The following is a 23,410-nucleotide window of genomic DNA, read 5'->3' on the forward strand; positions in this document are numbered from 1 at the left end:
CTTCTATAAATTGGAGTTCTGACTCATGATATTTCTAAGGCTGATACTGAACTTTGCCCCAGTCGTGCCCTTTGTAATTTCGTATGTCCGATGTCGATGACCACAATATCTGTAAAGCCAATTGATCGAAATAAATTAGACCTAATAATTAATTTATTTAACCCTACGTAATGAAAGGATATTTAAATATTACATTGGTTATATATTATATTTATGCACTTCATCCCCTCACTGGCAGAAAGCTTTCAGACCTCTCCATCTCTCTGGACAAACTTCCATTCCCTTGACTGTTCAAAGGATGTTTAGACTTTCTCTTACCGTATTTGCTTCCAGATTCTTCACTGCGTCATCTTGCATCTCTCTTCCGTCGACAGTTATGGGATTTGCATTATTGCGTCAGCCAAGGAAATGACTGTTCATGCCCCCCCCCCCAATCTTTGTTTGAGTGTCTCTTGTTTCTTGTCCGGTTCAGTTTAACTGCGCTTTTACGTACACACACTCATACATACTTACATACATATATCATATATACATACACGCATATATATATATATATATATATATATATATATATATATATAGAGAGAGAGAGAGAGAGAGAGAGAGAGAGAGGAGAGAGAGAGAGAGAGAGAGAGAGAGAGAGAAAGAGAGAGAGAGATTTTCAGTGTGAACAAGGTTGCAGAATTATAAAATTACTCATACACACACACACACACACACACACACACACACATATATATATATATATATATATATATATATATATATATATATATATATATATATATATATATATATATATATATATGTGTGTGTGTGTGTGTATATGTGTGTGTGTATAAATGTTATCTTTAAGGTAGTCTTGTTCACACTGAAAATTCTACTCTCTCTCTCTCTCTCTCTCTCTCTCTCTCTCTCTCTCTCTCTCTCTCTCTCTCTCTCTCCCCACCGATATGAAACCAACTATCATTATCACCCCTTTAAAAAAAGACCGAGATACGTAGACCAGTATGGAGCTTGATCAAAAAGTGAAAATATAATTTAAAGACTTTAAAAAATGATTGAAAAACTTTTCCTAAATTCTCTTACTAATTATTTCTTTCTTTTCTTTTCAGGTTCGACCCATTTCAAGTGTTTGAGGTGAGTTTTATCATGTTATTATATTCTCCTATTTTGCCTAGCATTCACTTGTGTTAGTGGCGTTCACTTTCGTGGAGAAGAAATTATCCGATGTAGAATTGAACCAGTCGCGAGGCAGGTGAGAAGGAAGTCGTGTTTTCGACGTCAGAAGGAAAGGGGATTTTTTTATCTGACCAACAATATATATCAAGATTTCGAGTATTTTCCTGATTTTGTTTCTTTTTATTCTAAAATTACTCTCCCGGACTATGGTTTAACTGACCTTGAACTTTTTATCAGCGATTTATTGAAGGCATCATAGCATGAATGAAATAATCACTCAGAATTAGAAATTAACCTTAGAATCTTAAAAAAAATGTCCAGGATTAGCTATTTTTTATTTTTATTACTTTAGTAAAAAACTGGTCGGAGGAAAAAAAAGGTCTTAGAACCTTACTTATCTACTTGTGAAAAACAAAAGTTTGGAATAAGAACGTTAAAAGAATAGACCGGTGAATGGGGAAATTTGAACATATGGGAAACAGTACGGTCTGGTTATATGTATTAAATCATGAAAAGAAATGCACTAGAAAAAAAATGAAGACCTGAACGAAATACATAAATGGGAATAAGCGGTTGGCTAAGAATTGGTAGATCAGCCTGTGAAATTATTCATAATGTTTTGTACAAAAACCAGTCTCTGTTTACAAGACAAACAGTACGTACCTAAGATTACTCTTGAACAGTAAAATGACAAATGAATCGCTTATTACTGTACCATCACGAAGTACTAGAGTATAAAAATACATCATATAAATAATGTAATTCTGCTTTATGGTAAATGCATTGTCAAATTATAAGACTATTTTCATTTGCTAAGATGCTTAAGATAGTTTTTCACGTCTCGTAATCCTTTTGCAAATGTTACTATTATTATTATTATTATTATTATTATTATTATTATTATTATTATTATTATTATTATTTTATGTGGACTAGCATTTATACAGTGATTGAAGATGGTCAGGCTTATACGAGATATAAAAAAAAAATTCTTTTAAATACGAAGAACTTCGATTAGAAAACATGGGAAATCAGAATACATTCTCCTCCCAAATATGTAAAACAGGGAAATAAGTGCCTGCTTTGTCCGCAAGTTAATACTGTGAGGCAGCTACTTCCACACTGATTTTACAAGGTATATCGTTCCTGCGTTGGTTTTCTGGCAGGAAGATATTCCCTACAAATTCCAGTCATTGCCATGTTTGTTTTTCATTACTCATCCACGAGGTTTTTGATGCATTTTTATGCCAAATGGTAGACGATTTTGGGAAATTTACCTCTATTTTCAGTGTAATGGCCTGTCCACACCAGCGGCCATGCCCGTCGGGCACTTTCGGCTGGCACTGTTATTTACTTAGCTGATATTAACTCAATTGGTAGTGGCATTGTTATTCACTTAGTTGGTACTCAGTAGGTAGTGGCACTGTTATCTACTTTGTTGGTACAATTTCAGTAGGTATTGAGCCTGTTATTGACCAGGGAAGCCTATGGGAGATGGCCAGGCAGGAAATCTACCGGTGATGCTTTATATCTCAGCTACCATTGCAGGAAACCATTAACTCGATCTGTTTATTCCAAATTGAAAAATCCCTGTATGATTTTATAATTCCGGCAGAAGATCAATATTTCTAAGATTGTTCAAGAAAAGATGTGAAGCATGTGATATAGCATCATCTCAGCGAAAGAATAAAGATTTGCGAACAGTACACTGCTTTCTGATTGCTTTAGATATGTTTTAGTTTTCTGTAAAAGAAAATTATTGTGCCGGCTTTGTCAGTCCATCCGCACTTTTTTCTGTGCGCACTTTTTCTGTCCGCCCTCAGATCTTAAAAACTACTGATGCTAGAGGGCTGCAAATTGATGTGTTGATCATCCACCTTCCAGTCATCAAACATACCAAATTGCAGCCCTCTAGCCTCAGTAGTTTTTATTTTATTTAAGGTTAAACTTACCCATAATCTTGCTCTTGGGAAAGATATACGACAGGCCACCACAGGACCGTGGTTAAAGTTTCATGGGGTTCGGCTCATACAGCTTTGTACCGAGATCACCGAAAGATAGACCTGTTTTCGGTGGCCTTGATTATACGCTGTAGCGGCTGTACAGAAAACTTGATTACGCCAAGCCCTTTGTTGGCCGACTCGGTAGAGCTTCAGACTGCCATTCGATGGGCCGGAGTTCAATTCCCGCGGCCGGCTGATGAAGAGTTAGAGGAATTTATTTCTGGTGATAGAAATTCATTTCTCGCTATAATGTGGTTCGGATTCCACAATAAGCTGTAGGTCCCGTTGCTAAGTAACCAAATGGTTCTTAGCCACGTAAAATAAGTCTAATCCTTCGGGCCAGCCCTAGGAGAGCTGTTAATCAGCTCAGTGGTCTGGTAAAACTAAGGTATACTTACTTTTACTTGATTACACCGAAGAAACTTCGGCGCATTTTTTACTCGCTTAAACTTTTAATCAAAGGTGGCACCAGCCACTGTTAATTTAGATTCATTAAATGACTTTGCCATCGCACAGCCTTCATTAGAGGGGGAGCATAGTACGCAATTGGTTAATCCTTCAATTCCTTCTTTGCTAGAGTTCAGACTCATCCTCTCTCTCTCTCTCTCTCTCTCTCTCTCTCTCTCTCTCTCTCTCTCTCTCTCTCTCTCTTCAGGTCACAGCTAGATATGTATTAAATCTACCATCGTTTCGTTTTACATTAGAGAGAATCCATCTCTGCTTTATGCTCTATCACATTTTCGAGGGCAAATTAAAATCGCTACGCATCTACATATCTCTCTCTCTCTCTCTCTCTCTCTCTCTCTCTCTCTCTCTCTCTCTCTCTCTCTCTCTCTCTCTCTCTGTTAAGCCAAAGAATGCGTAACTCTCTCTCTCTCTCTCTCTCTCTCTCTCTCTCTCTCTCTAAGCCAAAGAATGCGTAACTCTCTCTCTCTCTCTCTCTCTCTCTCTCTCTCTCTCTCTCTCTCTCTCTCTCTCTCTGTTAAGCCAAAGAATGCGTAAGGAATGTTTTCCTTGTATTTTTCTACCAGATTCGACCAGATTCGTTGTGAGCACGTGGAAAAATTTTAAAAGGCCATTTTCCGGCGTTTGTCGACACCAGTATCTCTAGTCAATAGCGGATGTCCTTAAGGATTAATTCCGCTTGCGTTCAGTGGTTGCACAGCAACAGAGCTCTTTGTAAGCGACCGTGGCTATAAAACAGATAAGCATCGACTTTTTCATTCGTTGATTGGTAATGGAGAAATAGATTAGACTCAAGCATAGAATAAAACCAATTCGAATTTTTTCACTATGTAATGTAGCTAAGTACTACTACTACTATTACTATTAATAATAATAATAATAGGAACACTAGGCACGATCCCAAGATCCCTGAAAAGGAATCTGGAAAAACTAGATGCCGAAGTAGGTCCAGGACTCATGCAGAAGAGTGTGCTACTAGAAACAGCGCACATAGCAAGAAAAGTGATGGACTCCTAAGGAGGCAGGATGCAACCCGGAACCCCACATTATAAAAACCACCCAGTCGAATTTGATGACTGTGATTAATAATAATAATAATAATAATAATAATAATAATAATAATAATAATAAAGGTTTATTATGTAGTAGCTCATAATGTCAGGTGGCAATTTGTGCCCTCAAACCTAAAAAAGTAAAAAAGTGTCTCTATTTAAACTGCGCAAAAGTACATTTGGCAAAATTGTGTCCTGAAAAACTAAACGAGATTGAACCGCTTGGTAAGCTTTTGAGTTTTTCTGTATTTTATTTCAGAGCATTGCATTTAGTTGTATTATTATTATTATTATTATTATTATTATTATTATTATTATTATTATTATTATGTGATTTAAAGAAACGCTGTTTATTCACATTTATGGCATTTCCAAAAGTAAACCTTGAAAGTGTAAAGTCTGTGTGAAAATGATGACATCATAAGAATGAAATGATATGTTCAAGAATATTAATCTTACTTTAACTAACTTTTTATTGCCTTCTTTATACTCAGAGTGAGACTCTTCTCCTTTGTCCTTCGTCTCCGTTTCGCTTTGCTTGTGTTATCTTTGTAATTTAATCTTCGTATTGAGTCATTTTAATTGTAAGCATGGATCTTTTTGCTCCTGCAAGTATGTGTTGCTTATTCTGTTTAGCTGGTTTATCATATATTTTTACTGATATTTAATTTTATTGCCTTTGTTAGCTGGGTTATCAGATAGATATATTGATATAGTAAATTTTTATGGCGTTTGTATTGTTCAGCACCGGGATGTTGTACAACACTAGGCTAACATAATTCAGTCATTCATCTCATACTCAGAAAGCATTGTATCATTATTAGGCAGAACGCTGCCCACTCCATTAAAATAGGTTAGGTTAGGATGTATCCCTGAAAGCATATGAGTAATTATTAGGCAAAGTTAATCGTTGGGCCTCTTCCCAGATCAGGTAGAACACAGAGCCCCAGTTAAGTTGTTTACATTAGGTTAGGATTTATCGGATTAGCCGTTTTAACCCCAAGGTTTGGTAAAGTTAGGAATTTTCCGCTATTAATGTGTTTTGATCTTCGTGATGTTTAGTTATCACTCACGAGAACCATAGATTCTTTTTTTTTAATTAGGAGGTGCGCTCCAGCCTAAAAAGACACTTGGCTTTCCGGCAAAAATCAACATGAAAATCGTTGAAAACGCGTGAAAATATGCCTGAAAGGCCTTAATTGACCTCTGTGAGCTCTCCCAGTTGTGACTAAATTTACCGTTTAAACGTACATAGTCTTCATTTACGCTCGTATTTTTTTGAGTAATAATATTATTCTCTCATTTCGAGTTTACAAGACCCTCATGTAGATAGCGCTGAACATTTCATTACCATATTGTTTTTGCTTTTTTTATTTAGGAATTTGGAGAATAACATCTGCTGAGAAGCATTGCTGTAATAGTTGATACTAGATGAATTTCAGGGGCCAAAGAGGAAACAGAGTGAAGAGCAAAAATGTTTTTGGGATTATAGGTTCAATAGACTGACCCAAAGCAGCCTCCGAGACGAATCTTTGTCCACCTGTGCATTTTTGTGTCTAGTTTTCAAGTCACCCTGTTGGTGCTCCGCAGAGCGTTGCTTACTACTGGCTCTTCTGAACAATCTATACAGACCAACCTAACGTGGTTACGTACATATGTGTGTCCGTTTCGTGGTCGGTGGTATGTGGGCTGGTTGGAAAGAATCGTTCTTGTCAATATTAATCTTGTCAGAAGGGGATTTTTATTGTTCTTATACCATACCTGCGTGCACATTTCCATTTCTGTATTCCATTATTTGTTTTGTCCCAGTTCATGCGTCTAATGCTACTTTCATTGCATTCCCCTTCACAAGTTGAGGTTCGAATAGATACTACCTGAAGTGTTTACGGCAGCTTAGTCTCAGATCTTGTCAAAAGCCTTTGTGGGTCTTGCCCAAGGTCTTGTCTCAACCCCAGGTACAGGTTTGAAGGAAGCATAGGCCTAAGGAAGGTTGGGCCTGTCAACGGTCGTACATCTGGAAGAGACAGAGAGACTGTTGTCTTATATTTCATGCCTGAGAGAGTGAGAAACTTCTATTATAACTTTTGCCTATTGGAAGTCTCATAGTATTTAATGAGGAATATCTTCATACACCTAACGGTCTCATCCACTGAGTTATCCTAGAGTCTCATACCTAAACCGTTTTATGAAATCCAACCAGTCTCCCTTATCCCCACGCCTCTCTCTCTCTCTCTCTCTCTCTCTCTCTCTCTCTCTCTCTCTCTCTCTCTCTCTCTCTCTCTCTCTCTCTCTGACACGCCGTCCGCTAAACACTAAAACATACAATTTCATGATATAGCTGTAGAAAGGTTGTCCCACTAGCTAAGAAGGTCTCAGGTTAGCTTGTGGAACACTTTAGAGGCATTCCATTAAATCCAATTGCACATCTGGTGTGTCGCATTGAGGATGTAGGCATGAAGCTAACAGCTTCACTCTCTAAAGACTCAGTAAGAACCTGAGGGCTAACAGCTTTTTGAGCCACTGTCCCTAATGAAAAAGGACCCAGGGTGGAAATATCTTTTATATCCCTTCTCTTGTGAATGACTTTCAGTCTCACAAGGCAAAATATATCAACTTGGGTACTTGTTTAACATAACTGATAATCGACTGACAGTGCCATCCCCTTCGTGCTCTGAATTTCGTTACTTGTGCAGCCTTCTCAGTATAGCTCAGTTGATATTGGATATGTATGTCTTGTGCGGTGAATTGAAGCCTACAGGGTATCCTCGAGCCGAATCTGCCATGGAATAATTGGAATAACACATTAAGCAAACTCGAAAGAGATATAAAGATTATATAATTTAATTTGAATCCGTGAGGCACAGTGTTTTTCAGATAATCTCCATATATTTTCCATTAGCCATTGTGTCAAAAGGAATAATCACTTTATTTCAAACTTTCTCAATTGTTATTACTGCTTTTTTCTCTCTCTCTCTCTCTCTCTCTCTCTCTCTCTCTCTCTCTCTCTCTCTCTCTCTCTCTCTCTCGTAAGGAAACGCTTCATATCTGTGTTATTAAACCCTTATCTTGTTTTGCAGTTAGCCAAAGAAGAGTGGACGCACTTTATCTAGAAGTCCTTCATTTGTGGAGATGGCATCCTTTACCGTTAATTGTAAAACTTCGACAATCGTCTTGGCAGTGATACAGTTGTTGATGCTAATAAGTTTAAGAGAGGCTGCTATGCTGTCTTTAATTGCCATGTTCCTGTTTCTTAATTTGATTTTCTGCCTCTCATTTCGTAGCGCTTTTCACTTTTCTGTAAAAGAAAACCGTTGAGATGGCTTTGTTTGCCCGTCCTCACTTTTTATGTCCGCTCTCAGATCTTAAAAACTATTGAGGCTAGAGGGCTGCAAATTGGTATGTTGATCATCCACCCTCCAATCATCAAACTTACCAAATTGCAGTCCTGTAGCCTCAGTAGTTTTTAATTATTTAAGGTTAAAGTTAGCCATAATCGTACATCTGGCACCGCTATATGTATCAACAACACCGGCCATCACCGGGCCGTGGCTGAAAGTTTCATAGGCAGCGGCTAATAGTTTCATGGGCCGTGGCTGAAAGTTTCATACACCATTATACGCTGTACAGAAAACTCGATTACTCCGAAGAAACTAAGGCGCATTTTTTTACTTGTTTTCTCTTCTTTCAGATAAAGGTGTGTTATCCTGATAAGCAAATTTATACCTTAATGTATAGTTCAGTGTGAATGTGTGCACATTAAGAATAAAGGTATCAGGAACCTTACTGATGTTGTCTTCCTTTGGCCCGAATCCAGAAATATTGATGACTGTTAGAAAATCATCCACTTGGTCTAGTCGAGTTTCCGTGAAGCGAATGTATCCAGGATGTTCTAGTCAAACAACTCCTCCCCCCCCACTCCATTTTACATACCATTATCACCCACTTCGTGTGGTTTTCTTCACTCCTTTAGGATGTTGCCTCCAGCCGATGAAGTTCAGGCATTCTGTTTCATTTAAAGAGGCGTCTCTCCTGGGAGTATCCATGCTTTAAAGTGAAACGCACGCGCCTTCATTATGCCTTTCAGCATTGTTGCCAGGGAAAGAGACCAAGAAATTTTTATCCATTCCTTTGAGAAATGGTGACACATGACGTTTGGTCATTCTTCTTTACTGTGTTTAGCAACATTATCTGACCTTAGTATTTATATCGATGAGCTCTCGCCTTTTAAAATGTTGCCATGACGATGTAGACATTTTTACCTTCAAAGTTGAGTTACTGGAAAGTTCCCAAACTGATGCGGCGTACAGGAAAACCCCCAGTGTACCTAGGGTAGAATTCCTCATCTCCTATAAGCCACTCATTTATGATAGGTTTTTCTAGCTTTGACCATTCAAAGAAATTTCGGACTTCTGTTGAAATTTGAACACTGAAATAGGGAAACAGCTTTCTAATGGTAATAGATCAGAAACAATCATGTGCAGAGTTTGATTACAAAATGGAGATTTCATGTTTGCTCCGTCAATTTCCGATTACGTAAGAGTCCAATAAAGACTCGAGAGCCGCGCCTGGTCATGGCGTAAGTGGTCGCTTCCTCTCTTCAGTGTTTTCTTGTGGTGGTATAACTAACCGGATTAGTTTTTTTTTTTTTTTTTGTATTTCTTGTTTACATGTAATTCTATATACAGCATATATGGACGTTTAACCTGATCATTCTAATATATCTCTCTGTGGGTGTTCCATTCGACATTGACGTGCATCGCGTTTTCATTTATGTATTTTGCTACTGTAATTATTTATTGCGACTTTTACTCATAAATTCACTTCTACGAGAATAGGAACTCGGAACGGCACGGAATGGTAAATAAAAAATTGGTTATAGTCTAGCCTTTAACCAAAAGCGTTTCGAGTTCAAAAGATTGTTATATGTCTTCATGATATATAGCCTACATACATACGTACACACACACACACACACACACACACACACAAATATATAATATATATATATATATATATATATATATATATATATATATATATATATATATATATATATATATATAATTAATTTATTTAGTCTTTTATAAAGAGAGAGAGAAAGAGTTGATTGCTCTAGGTCATCACTTTATAAATAACCTGTCTGGAAGGAACTGCATTTTTTTTATTATTTCTTTATTTTTTATGTTAGGAACCGGTATCAGGTTTTACCGCTTTTCACCGGTCGTCGTTAGTTTTTGTAAAGAGCTTAAGGGAAATACAGTTTTACGTTTTCACGTGTATTAATTAACGCATAAAATAGTAGGTTAAAGATTTTTTTTGTTAATTAGAATACTTTAGCACTAAAATACTAATTAACAGGAAAGGTGGTCCAGTTTCTTCTTAGCTAACCGATCCATTCGAGTGCAACGGACTTCGAATACCCTTACTATTCCTGGTCATGTTTGTTACAGTAAATACGTGAAATATAGGCATTTCACGAAATCTCTAGGGAATTTGTGAAATGAGCAACTCGCTTAGGAAAATTTGATCCCCAAGGACTAGTACTAAACACGGCGAAATAGTGATTCATCTACACTGCTTCGCGGTGTTTAGTACTAGTCCCTGGGGGCGTCAAATGCATTTCGCTGTGTTTAGTACTAGCCCTTTGGGGATCGAATGTTCCTAAGTGCATTTAATCCCCCAGGGGCTAGTACCAAACACGGCGAAAGTTTAGATGAATCACGGTTTCGTCGTGTGTAGTACTAGCCCTCGGAGATGAAATGTTCCTAAGTGAATTGGTCCTTTCAAAAATCCCTAGGGATTTCGTAAAATCACTGATTTCACATATTTACAGTAATAGTGCCTAATCAGGCGCATCTTTGAAAAGCCAGTCCAGCAGAGACGTGTCAAGGGAGCAACTTTGCAGGGTATATAATTATCATTTTCTCTGCACAGTACCTCTCTAAATTAATTCAGGTTTTACCAAATGTCATTTATTTATGTATTTATATATTTGATTGATTCTGAACACCTTATCATGCGTGATGTAGCATCTGACTATTTATAATTATCAGTACGGTAACGTAGCAAAAAAATATTCCCGCTCGTCAGTGGCGTTCTCTGCGACATTCAAGGAATTCATAAAATTTTTTTCCTGGAACTGTACAGCGTACCAGCGCCCGTTGCCTCACTGTGCCGGGTACCTGTCAACAGACCGTCGCTTTGAAGCCGGTTTGTAGGAACACTTTGGTGGTCATCAAAAAAAAAAAAAAAGACTGAAAGTAGACACATGAATGCCAAGGATACAAATGCTCCAGTGGCGGTAGAAGTCTTCTAACTTTGTAGCTTTTGGTTAGTTCTTTGATGTTCTTTAGAATGACGCGAGCAGGAACCATAGCAAACTGAGGAGAAAAAAAATAAACAACGTACAGTGACAGGGTTCCAAAACGAAAAGAAGGATTTGGTCACTTACATTCCGTAGTTCTCAGTCGAAAATGCACAAGTAATTTTAGATTTATTAGAAACGTACACACTGAATTTACAAGTAAAGTATGGATATATATGTATATATACTGTATGTATGTATATATATATATACACACACAATAAATACATATAAGTTTATATGTATATGGTATACACACATATATTGTATATATACATATACATATATATATATATATATATATATATATATATATATATATATATATATATATATATATATATATATATATACATATAGTATATATACGTACTGTATACCCCAAACTGAAAAGAAGCATGCATTATGCGTATTTTCAGGTTAGAATACCTAGTTTTTGCATAATTAGATAATATATATATATATATATATATATATATATATATATATATATATATATATATATATATATATATATATATATATATATACATGTATTCACAAACATTAGTTACAAGTGTCGTTTGATATACAATTCACTCCAATCCGGGAATATCACTGAGGTAGAGCGAATCGGATTATAAACGACAATTGTAGCCTAATGTGTGTGAATATAAAAATGTCACGGTGCATGTGATGAAAACACATTCTATATATATATATATATATATATATATATATATATATATATATATATATATATATATATATATATACATATATATATATAACCTCACCTCGAACAGACACACGCCTGCGACACAGTCACACGCGCGCGTATGCGCGAATATTTGTCGCTTGCGCAGGATGCGATAATTGTTCCCAGCCTTGACGCTGACTGCATTTAAGTGATCGGGTGAATGATGGCGATTATGGGGAGGGAATGAAAGGACAACCGGGAGGCATGGATGAGAGAGAGAGAGAGAGAGAGAGAGAGAGAGAGAGAGAGAGAGAGAGAGTTGGTTGAAATGGAGCAAGAGGAAGAACGCACCTGCAGTAGTAGATAGTATGGTCAAGTGGACTCATGCAAACCAGCTGGCATGCTTGAAGTCACAAGCGCTCTATGCTTTGTTAGAATGATGCTAGAAGTGCTTTATCAATCATATTCCTGCCAGAAGAGATTCAAGAGATGTCAGACATTCTTCACGACAATAGTTTTTGACGCGGACAGAAAAGGAACACAATTGATGTCACATATGCCCACTTTTAAAGCGACCCTATACTTTAGTGTTGCCATAAGATGATCTGCTTCCATTCTTCCAGTCTTAGGTGAACTCGGGGTTTTTCCATCGTTACATTGTTCTCTCTCTCTCTCTCTCTCTCTCTCTCTCTCTCTCTCTCTCTCTCTCTCTCCTAGATATTTCCAGTTTATTCCAATATATATGTCTTGTGAAACTGTGTAGTATGTGAGGATATGACCGTCGTCAACCTGCCGCTTGCTTCTGGTAACCTTTGCCTATCCTAAATCGTTTTTTATAACTTATTGTTAGATCGAAGCTTTTTTCCTTGTGTTGTAGAATTTCATATATTTATGGATATATATACCTTTATTTATTTAAGTTTGCGTATTCATCAGCTTTTTAACTCCTCGCTTTTCGTACTATTTTTAGTGGTGACAACGCAAGGAATACTATATTGTCGTTGCTGATATGAGTACATTCAGTATACTGTATATAACAGACTTGACATCTAATGATATTATTTAGATGCGCAACATAAACACACTTAATGTACAAAAGAGTGAAGCGCGGTATTTATTTAATGATTGCCCTTATAAACTGTTTTTAACACCTCGATCCCTTTTTTAAACTGATCGGGCTGATTGGCCAGTTGACTAATTCACTGAATATTTAATCAACTTTGCAATATAAATACACTAATATACAGAAGGATGAAGAGCGGTATCCATTTAATCATTGTCGCACAGATTCCTCCTTTAAACTGACTGGTTGATTGGCCAGATGGCTAATCCATATAATGAACTGCGCAGTATACACACGCTAATATACAAAACATGAAGTGTGGTGTCTAGTTAATGATTGTCTTTGTACACTTTTTAAACACCTGGATCCCCTCTTTTAAACTGATTAGTTGATTGGCCAGTTGATTAATCCACTGATTATGCAATCAACTGACGTTACAACAATACAAATGCCATCTCCGCAGAGAATGCATCCTTTGCTAAAAATAGGTCTGAACGCTAACTTAGTAATAAAAATGGTCTTCTCTCATGGCAACACTCAGGAACCACACAAGCATTCAACCAGACATTATTTTATTGTTGCAACGTGGGGTTTTTTGCGCATTTTGTTACCACCTGTTTCTAGTTTCACCCAGTGGTGAAGCCCAGTTGGCTCTTGATACATCAGCTGTGTCACCTTCAAGTTCTCTCTCTCTCTCTCTCTCTCTCTCTCTCTCTCTCTCTCTCTCTCTCATTTTGGTTCTTTTTACTTTTTTCGGTATTCGTAATGCGCTTAGTAACACAACACAGACAGGGAGTATTCCAGTATCTTTCCTTTTTCACTAACCTTAGTAGCAGAGGTCATAACCTTTCCAGAGGTCATAACCTTTCCGGAGGTCATAAACCTTTCTAAGAGGTCATATCCTCTCGGTACCACAACTACCAAATCGGAGTTCGCTTCACTCTCCCGATCTAGTCTTCATTACAGTCCTGCATAAAAGTAGTCTTTGTGTATTTACATGTACGGAAGTTTGTATGCGCGTTATTATGAATGCATTTTGACACCACCAGCTAGAGGTGTCCTGTTAATTTTGGAAACTATGATAAAAAAACTCTCTTTACCCGATACTTCATTTGTATTAATGCCCCAAGTGTTTTTAATATATATCTTTTCTTTGTATGAGCGTAGATACTTGTACCAAGTGTATGTAACTGTGTTTTTGTGTGCAATATATATATATATATATATATATATATATATATATATATATATATATATATATATATATATACAGTATATAGTTTTATATATATACTGTACATTCATGGCATTCTTATACTAGACAATATTAAACCAAGATTGCCCATTTCATTTTGGAATAACAACCCCAAGAGCATTACATTTAGAAGTCCATCTGCCTCATACGATATTCATATATATACTGTATATATATATATATATATATATATATATATATATATATATATATATATATATATATATATATATATATATATATGAATATCGTGGCCGAGGCAGATGGACTTCTAAACGTAATGCTCTTTGGGTTTAATTTATTCCAAAATGAAATGTTTGTGTGTGTGAGAGAGAGAGAGAGAGAGAGAGAGAGAGAGAGAGAGAGAGAGCTAAGCATTTCGTGCTTTCTTTCGTGTTTGAGGTTATCTTTCAAAAGATTTAAGAATGATTTTTTCAGTTTAAGGAACTTACAGTTAAATTTTTTATTTAAAATATTCCATAAGTTTTTCCTAATATTGTTTTAAGTGTAGCCACAGCTGTGTCCTTCGGGGGGAACCAAGGAGGACTTAAAAACCGTTAGTCAATATCATGTGGTTTTCTTCTGTCTTTATTTGTTAAGGTCTTTTCTTTCTTGTCTTCTCTGTTTTCTTATGTAGGAACAACGCAAGTGAGAGCTGATTTATCCTTATTTGTTTATGGCAGCAAAGGCAACAAATCACCTTTGTTACAGATTATCCAGTAAGTAAAGGACAGGCATTCTTTAATCAGTTTTTTCCTGATAGCTTGTAAAAATTCCAAGTTCGCTCGGAAATTACAAAACAAAATAGCAACAGGAAAGGAAGGCGAGCGACGCCAAATTTAACTCTCAATCATTGCCAATCATCACGAGCTACTCTGGCAGCGAAACCCTTGCTCACACAAGGCCATCGTAACCTGCAACGATTACAATGACAATAAGAAAAAAAAAAAAAAAAAGTCAATTTGGGCATAGCGGTCAATTTCGTAGACTGGAAGAAATCTAATGGTTTAGTAATGCGCCCGTAAGTACACTCAACCCGACAATTGTTGGTGTTACACCATGATATGGCATAGATCACTCAATCAATCAGGTTCAGTTACTCGAGATCGAGTAATCCGATTTTCCACTACTATTTGACTGACGATAAAGATAAGCCGATAAGGCTGAAGTGGGCTTCTGTAAGTGGCCTTTCAAAGGGCACTTACAGCCATTTCACGGAAGGGATTGGCCGTGAGAAAGATGAACGGTGTCGTTCAGCCTAGTTTGCTTCTTCTTTGGCTGTTTCGCTGCATTTGCTTGCTTGCTTGCTCGCTTCGTTTTGGGCATTTATGGGCAATAGAGTTCCCTGTGTCGTTCGTAATATGGAAGTAAGTGTATGTACAGTATATATATATATATATATATATATATATATATATATATATATATATATATATATATATATATATATATATATATATTGTGTGTGTGTGTGTGTTTAGATGTAATAAGGAGATTATAAATATAATGTGTGTATATATATATATATATATATATATATATATATATATATATATATATATATATATATATATATATATATATATATATATATATATATATATATATATATATACACACATATATACATACACACATATATATATGTGTGTGTGTGCGTGTATGTACAGGATATATACATTATATATATACTCTCGTTATCATTATTCCTCGAAATTATAGCCGTTTCATATGCATTTATTTTTTACAGCTTTTTTATCAGTTTGCCGAAGATTTTCCTTTCTGATGGTTGAAGGAATAGAAAAATGAGACGTTGGACAACAAATAGTCTTATTTCTAAACACCGAAAACTTTCTATATCCCTCTGAACCTGGTGACGGGAGAAATCATTAGGGGAATAGAAAAAAATTACAAAAAAAATCAAGTCCAGCTGAAAACGGCCATTATTTTCAACAGTAACGATTTGAGAGACAGTCTGCCAGCAAGATTTCGTTGTTGGCCATTTAGATTAACGTTATTTTTTGAAAAACCTCCTGTTAATCATGAGATCATGATTTGATGCCGCCAGCCTAAGACTTCTAGCATTTGTCTTTCCGTCCTCATTCCAACACAATAAATACTGGAAAGTCTTTGCATTATTCCATTCATCTGACGATGTTCAAAATTTAATGATATAACTAATTTGTTGTTAACATACTGCATGAGCGTCTTTAAACGTCCAAGCTCCGCCTTTTGGTAAAAAGTAAACGTAGTGAAGTAGAATTTAAGATCTGAACCGTAAGATTATAAATGTGTTAATTATAATTATGATAGAAAAGTTAGCTTAGAGAATTTTACATATATATATATATATATATATATATATATATATATATATATATATATATATATAGAGAGAGAGAGAGAGAGAGAGAGAGAGAGAGAGAGAGAGAGAATGTTCTTATAAAAGCATGTGATTGTAACGACAAACTTATATACGTACATTATATATATATGTGTATATATATATATATATATATATATATATATATATATATATATATATATATATATTGAGAGAGAGAGAGAGAGAGAGAGAGAGAGAGAGAGAGAGAGAGAGAGAGAGAGAATGACGCAAGAAGTTGCTTGGGAAGTGTCATTTCTCCGTTTTGTAGCAAAAACAAAAAAAAATCTAGGGTAGAACCTCGCCCTATTTACTGAAAGTTAAGCCCAAATTTCTAACATCCTTCTAAAGCTTTTATATGCTTACTTTGTCCGGTCTTATTTTTTAATTATTTTTGTTTTTGCCATAATTTCACAATTATAAATAGGTTTAGCATTCGTACTGATGTACTGAAACATCGTTGTTTGTGTAATTGTAATAACCAAAATCATTGCCCTCCAAGTTTTCTGATTTTCCAGTTTTGGTTTGGAGTGGGCTACGTTGGAAGTGCGGTACGGTACGGTACGGCACGGTACGGTTATATTTTCCTTTATACCGGCCAGAAATACTGTACCGTAATTTCGAAACACGCCTTCGATTTGCTTTCTGTATTTTACAGTTCCGGAAAAATACCGTATTTTTTTTAGGATACGCTTGTCATTTCAAAACCTAAGATCCAAAGCGTGTCCAAAAAGTGGGAAGAAAGTAGAAAGCTAAGATGGCATTATGGTTACTACAATTACATATGTATCTGGTAATAAGTAACCAGTAGATTCTTTCTATAATGGAATGTAAATGATAAAGACGCGACGAAATAATCAATATGCAAAGTAAAGATGTGCTGTTGTTTACCAGCGTCAAATGTCGTTTGATTCATCATCTTATTTCTAGGTGGAGCACGAGGCTTGTCTGGACTTCGAAGTCACCATCAAAAAAGGAGAGTCTATAACGAAAGGCAGCATGCTCAACGACTTGCGTGAGTACCCGGAACCCTTTTGTAGCTGCATGTTTTACCGTAGTGTGAGTGGGTCCTGCTACCACGTGTAGGTTGAATACAAGTCAAGGGCTTGTTGGTCGTTCTAACAAGTGCTTCATACGATTATTATTATTATTATTATTATTATTATTATTATTCTGAAGATGAACCTTATTCACAGGAACAAGCCCACAGAGGCCATTATTGACTTAAAATTGAAGATGAACCTTATTCACATGGAACAAGCCCACAGAGGCCATTTTTGACTTAAAATTGAAGATGAACCTTATTCACATGGAACAAGCCCACAGAGGCCATTATTGACTTAAAATTCAAGCTTCCAAAGAATATAGTTTCCAAGAAACTCTACTGAATTGAGGAAATCATTTTCTTCACACGGAAAAAGAAAAGGAAAATATATCTCCTACACTAGGAGAAAAGTAATTGAAACCTCCCAAAAACGCAAAAAATTAGAAAACAACTACACGACCCAGAGGAGCCTAAGAGCACGCCCATTCGCGAGTGCGGCTGGAAATACCATGGACGATTGGAGGGGAGGGCAGCTTGGGTCAACGTACTATGAGACTCACAGCCGGTGTCCCGGTGTTTTCCCGGAATAAGATTTTATCAACGTACCTGACAAAGATGACACTTTGTCACAGGGTATTTTACATCCCTACCTAATTTTTGACTGTATTCTATATTACGAAAGTTGCATAATTCTGATAATTATAAGAATAACACCGACTTCTTGTAGACATCGCCAGCAAACTCAGAGGAATGTCTTTCGAAGATATAATGACAACTTACGACGTCATTAACTTGCCTCCTTCTCGATGGATAATTGGCTATTCGTGAAAAAGTCTCAACCCCTGGCAACAATGAAATACAACCAATATTCCTTATTTACACTTTGTAGTAGTAGTAGTAGTATATAGGATTTATGCCATGAGGTCGAGTGCTAGAATCCTTGAAGAAAAGGGTTTCCACAAGAAATCCGAGAAATTACTTTCTATCACTATTTCTCCAGTGAAAAATTATATAATTAAAAATCAATTAACAAGGTGAAGAAAACTTTGGCATTCGTCGTAACTTCTTTGATATTTTTCCTAATATGACAGTGACGATCATTGTAATAAACAGACAATTGCATAGGATTAGATTGGTAAGTGATCTTGTTACTATACCTTTGCAATTGGTTGGATTCACTTTATTGTACTCTTGGTGTCCGAAAAAGGCGAAAAATAAATGGTCGCTTGACTTTTGTTGCATAATGTACGAGCAGCTAATTACTGTTAATATTTTCATTCGCTTATTATTATTATCAGGTTTTATGAGTCCAGAATGACTTCATCTAATCTTAGAGACAAACAGTTGCTTATTGTGGGTCGTAATTGGATGATCTGCCAATTCATCACTTTCAATTAAGAATCATTCAAGTGAGCAAATTGAAGGACAGAGTATACTTATACTTTTTAGTGTGCAAGCAATCTTGGTATTTAAAAGCCTACCAACAATCGAACTACCATGCCGGTAATGTTCTGTGGAATATGAAAACAACTTTCATTATAATGTTACAATTCAGCCATTGTTGTACTCTGTCATTAAGAGGACAGGAGCGATCATATGAAACGACATGCCCTTACGTGGATCCTTTATTTAACATAATTACATATGAGGAAACTTGACATTATAATTAATTGGCGGATTATGGCGTTTCGGGCTAAGCCCAAGCACTGGGCCCTATAGAGATCATTCAGTGATGTATTATAACCCGTGACATTTTTTTTTTTTTGGCAAAGCAAGTTTTAATGTTGTTCCGCAAGTTATATTTTACTAAGAAATCAACAACTGTCGCTTTATATAGCATATATAATTATCTTTCTGTACCTTATGGAAGTCAACAAATGACGAAAACTTAGTAGCTTTGGATGTCTGGGTGTACTCCTTACCCAAAAAAGGGCCCTAATATTCATTTGCCTGTTCAAGCTTACGTAGGGTTTGCCACGGGCCTCCTCACTTCTAAACAATTGTGAAGTCGAATCACAAAAGCTGTCCTGCAACCACGGGGACAATGACTTATAGCCGCCATTCTTGAAGCCTTGACAAGTTACGAATATTCATTCAGAATTTCAGAGACAGCTGTTTGTCGTCATCACCTTGTGGGAGGAGTCGGGACGTCATATGTTTACATCACGTATGACTTTCAACCCATACATTAGTGTTTCGCCACTGGCTTCGGCTGCTTTATTTTACTCGTATGAATATACTTTTTTCTAATATAAGTAATAAAGAATGCTGCCGAAAATTAGGTAGGGATGTAAAGTATACTATGGCTAAGTAATATCTTTGTCAAATGCACAGAAAAAAATTATTCCGGAAAAACACCGGGACAGAGGTTTCTGAATCTCATAGTAGGGGGCTCCAGGTAGCATTAGGATTCTGCTTTTGTAAAGACGAGCCTCAAACAGCAAGCATAGCAATGTGCAAGGAATACTCCATATATGAAAGCGTAGGGTAGTATGTGAGGAAAAATACAAATTTCTTTTTAATTTGGTATTTTTGAGGTGTTTTTGTTTTTCTCCTTACAGTGGACACACCAGACCCCTACGTAGTTCTACGCATCCCAGGATGCTCAAATTCGTCCAAAAGAACCAGCCATATTGACAACTGCGTCAGTCCCATGTGGGATGAAACGTTCCATTTTTTCTTGGACCCTTCTAAAGAACACAATCTCAGTAAGTCGTTTTAACCCTCTCTCTCTCTCTCTCTCTCTCTCTCTCTCTCTCTCTCTCTCTCTCTCTCTCTCTCACTCACTTATTGTTGCATATTTACCACCGCTGAAATCCTTTGGAATTTACTCATTACTGCGTCCATTACCTGAAGATTCAGTAAAACTTTTATTATTTTCAACTATTTTTTAAAATTTGCCACTGTTTTTATGTTCCTTTCCATAGATTTATAGAAGACATAAGAATGCCATACAAATATAGATAAGCTTATAGTATTTAATGAAAAGATGCAAATAACTGGAATTCTAAGAGAGAAATGGATACTTTAGCGATAATGTCCTCTTGCTGAGCGTTTCCCATTTTCTTCCTCAACGCAGAGGTGACCCTGATGGACGCCAACTACACCCTCGATGAAACCTTGGGTGAAGATACGTTCTGCATAAATGAACTCACCAACGGTGTCCCAAGAGATCACACCTTCGTGTTTCCCGGAGGATCCAAAGTGCACGCCAGGTTGAAACTGGAAAAGAAGTAAGTTCTCCAGTTTTGGTTTGGAGGATGGCTGGAAGTGTCGTACCGTGTTCGTACCTGTCAGAAATACCGTACCGTATATTTGAAGCGCGTCCTCGATTTGCTTTCAGTGCCATGCATACCTTTTCCGTACTTGTAAAAGAAAATGTTTTCAAAACTCTGTCTCTCAACTTTTTTCAGTCTAACAGATTCAGAAAGTACAGTGATTTATTGTGACTGTTAGTTGTAACTTTTGCTAAGAACAATGATAAAAAAACGCATGTTTATCATCGATAAAAGCTTCATGTAGAAATGATGGCGTTTTAAGTGGTCAGTATACGCCCTTTCTAGCATAGCTGCTTGTCCCCAGACACAAAACAGTTGTATCATAGATTGTGATCATTCAGTTCTTTTATTCTTGATCATTCACTTTTTTCTTATTCTTGACAATCATGTGATCTTAATAATTTGGTTATAAATACAAATAACACCTATACGCTTTTTTTCTACGTTTTCTTGAAGTAGCATTATATCAAATTCAGATATAATAGTAGGAATGAAACCGTAATTCGTCTTATATAACTGCATTTTAATTATTTTCAGAAATGTGATAAAATGTGATTACAGAACTAAAACTGCTTTCCCGACTAAAATATAAACGAGCGAGGAAATAGTCCTTTTCACCACACGCCTAAAATATCATTTTCTAAAGTGGGGCGCTGCGGATTTTACAAGGCTGAAAGCGCTCTACCAACATTTCGTACCGAATTTTTAAACAGATATCAACCGTACTATATCAAAGTCCGTACCGCACAGTACCTTAACCGTACCGTGACGTACCCTACTGTCAGCCTTTGGGGCTGAGCTTGGTTATTTAGTTTTTGCCTATATCTAAATTCTCGCATTTTTGTCCTTACATCACATATCAGGACATCTGTATGCTAAAACTAAGTCCCCAAGAGGATATTATACGAGTTAATTCTCAATAGAACAGGAGTAATGAGCCGTATATAGCGTCATGTTATTCAGTTCCTCTACCTTGGGACATGTCATTTCGAAAGACAATGCGTCCAGGTGGCTCAGCTTACTAGGCCTACCTGTACCTTAGTTTCATGGCCCGTGGTTCCTAAGTGCTCACCACAAACACATTTGTGGGAGCACTATGCTGTTCGTGTTAATTCCTGAGCTATTTAACTTTAAACAGTTTATTTTGTCTAGTGTTTCTCCTTCCCTCTTTTAATCCCTTTTTTTCAAATGACAGTGACTTCCCTGTCCTCAGTAAGTGAACTGACCTGACTTAAGTAATGTCCGTTGGCCTCAAGAAAGGAAGGCTTATCCGGAGTTTACGGGTCATTTCCTCACTTTACATATATGTGTGTGTGGTTGTTATTTATCGTTCCACTAATTTTTTTTTTTGTACATTTTTTTATATTTCATTTGTTCCTTATACTCAACAGCAAAGTACCGGACCTGCGGTTCTCCTTAGCCTTGTGCAGAGAGGAAAAAGATTACCTGCTGACGCGTCGAAAGAAGGTCTTGGCTGCACTGCAGTCTCTCTTGGGTGACAGGGCACCCAACACGGAAAAGCAGGTAAGGAATGAGTAGATACAGAATGATAAATTAATTAGGGAGAGAGAGAGAGAGAGAGAGAGAGAGAGAGAGAGAGAGAGAGAGAGAGAGAGAGAGAGAGAGATCAACCTAGGCTGATGTCTGGTTAGTGAATAAAGGAAATATGAATCAAAATTTAATATCAGATGCATAATGTGCTGCCGCCCAATGAAAAACATTAACGTTTTGATTGATATTCAACAAGAAAATATAATTGAAATAGAAGGGAGGCAGCTATGTAGTTCTGTAAAACTCTACAGAAGTAAACAGCCGCAAAGAAATGCGACAAAGAAGATAGACAGCTTTATTCTCCTTTAAAGGGAGGAAATAATATTAAAATACAAAACACCATTTAAAACATTAAAAACGTATTATTCCTTTAAACGTTATGTCGTTTTGTTCAGTATAAATGAGTTTAAAAATTTTTTTAATGAAGAACAGACAATAAGAAATGACTTGGTAGATGTAAAACTGCCATAAATCAAGGCATAAGTATTTTCTGCCATAAAAAAAACATTGAATTAAAATTCGAAGTCGAAAGGTGCCTTGTGAAGGTTAGCGTAACAAATAATTACAATAGAATTTCAATTAACGGTAGAATTTAAAGTTTTACTGTAAGGTGTATAATTCAATTATGTAAATTCCATTACTTAGGAAAAGGTGGCCATCTTACAATTTTTTAATTTATAGAGAATCCTTTATTCAAGATCCAATAAAATCAGGACAATTACACTACATGTGACGTTGAGTATTTTACCTTTATTATTAAATGAATCATAAAAATGAAATGTAACCTCTTAATCGTACGTTCTAATCTGAAACAAGAGGTCAGAATGTCATTCTGTGTGATCCATGCTACCGTAAGCCCTAACCGCCCGTTTCCTGCAATTATCGGGTCCTCATTGTCTCCCCAACAGGTCCCAATCCTAGGGATACTCGGGTCAGGGGGAGGATTCAGGGCCATGACCTGCCTCTCAGGGGCCGTCAAGGCCCTGCAAGAGAGTAAGGTCCTGGACTGTGCCACATTACATCGCTGGATTGTCAGGATCGTCTTGGTAAGATTATATGATCGTCTGATTTATACCTTAAGCATTCACAA

At 36.5% G+C, this 23,410-nt stretch overlaps 1 protein-coding gene across 1 annotated transcript in view; it reads left to right on the plus strand.

Moving 5' to 3' along the window:
* The window catches only part of LOC136843192 (cytosolic phospholipase A2-like), a 71,825-nt gene that overhangs the window by 37,514 nt on the left and 10,901 nt on the right, over window positions 1–23,410 (plus strand). Inside the window, 7 exon segments of the mRNA XM_067111266.1 lie at window positions 1,116–1,140; window positions 17,377–17,461; window positions 20,053–20,199; window positions 20,571–20,724; window positions 22,161–22,293; window positions 23,229–23,336; window positions 23,338–23,366. Of these exon segments, the coding sequence (XP_066967367.1) occupies window positions 1,116–1,140; window positions 17,377–17,461; window positions 20,053–20,199; window positions 20,571–20,724; window positions 22,161–22,293; window positions 23,229–23,336; window positions 23,338–23,366 (681 nt within the window).

Source organism: Macrobrachium rosenbergii, chromosome 11 (assembly GCF_040412425.1).
Source record: "Macrobrachium rosenbergii isolate ZJJX-2024 chromosome 11, ASM4041242v1, whole genome shotgun sequence".
In the NCBI taxonomy this organism is placed as follows: Eukaryota; Metazoa; Arthropoda; class Malacostraca; order Decapoda; family Palaemonidae; genus Macrobrachium; species Macrobrachium rosenbergii.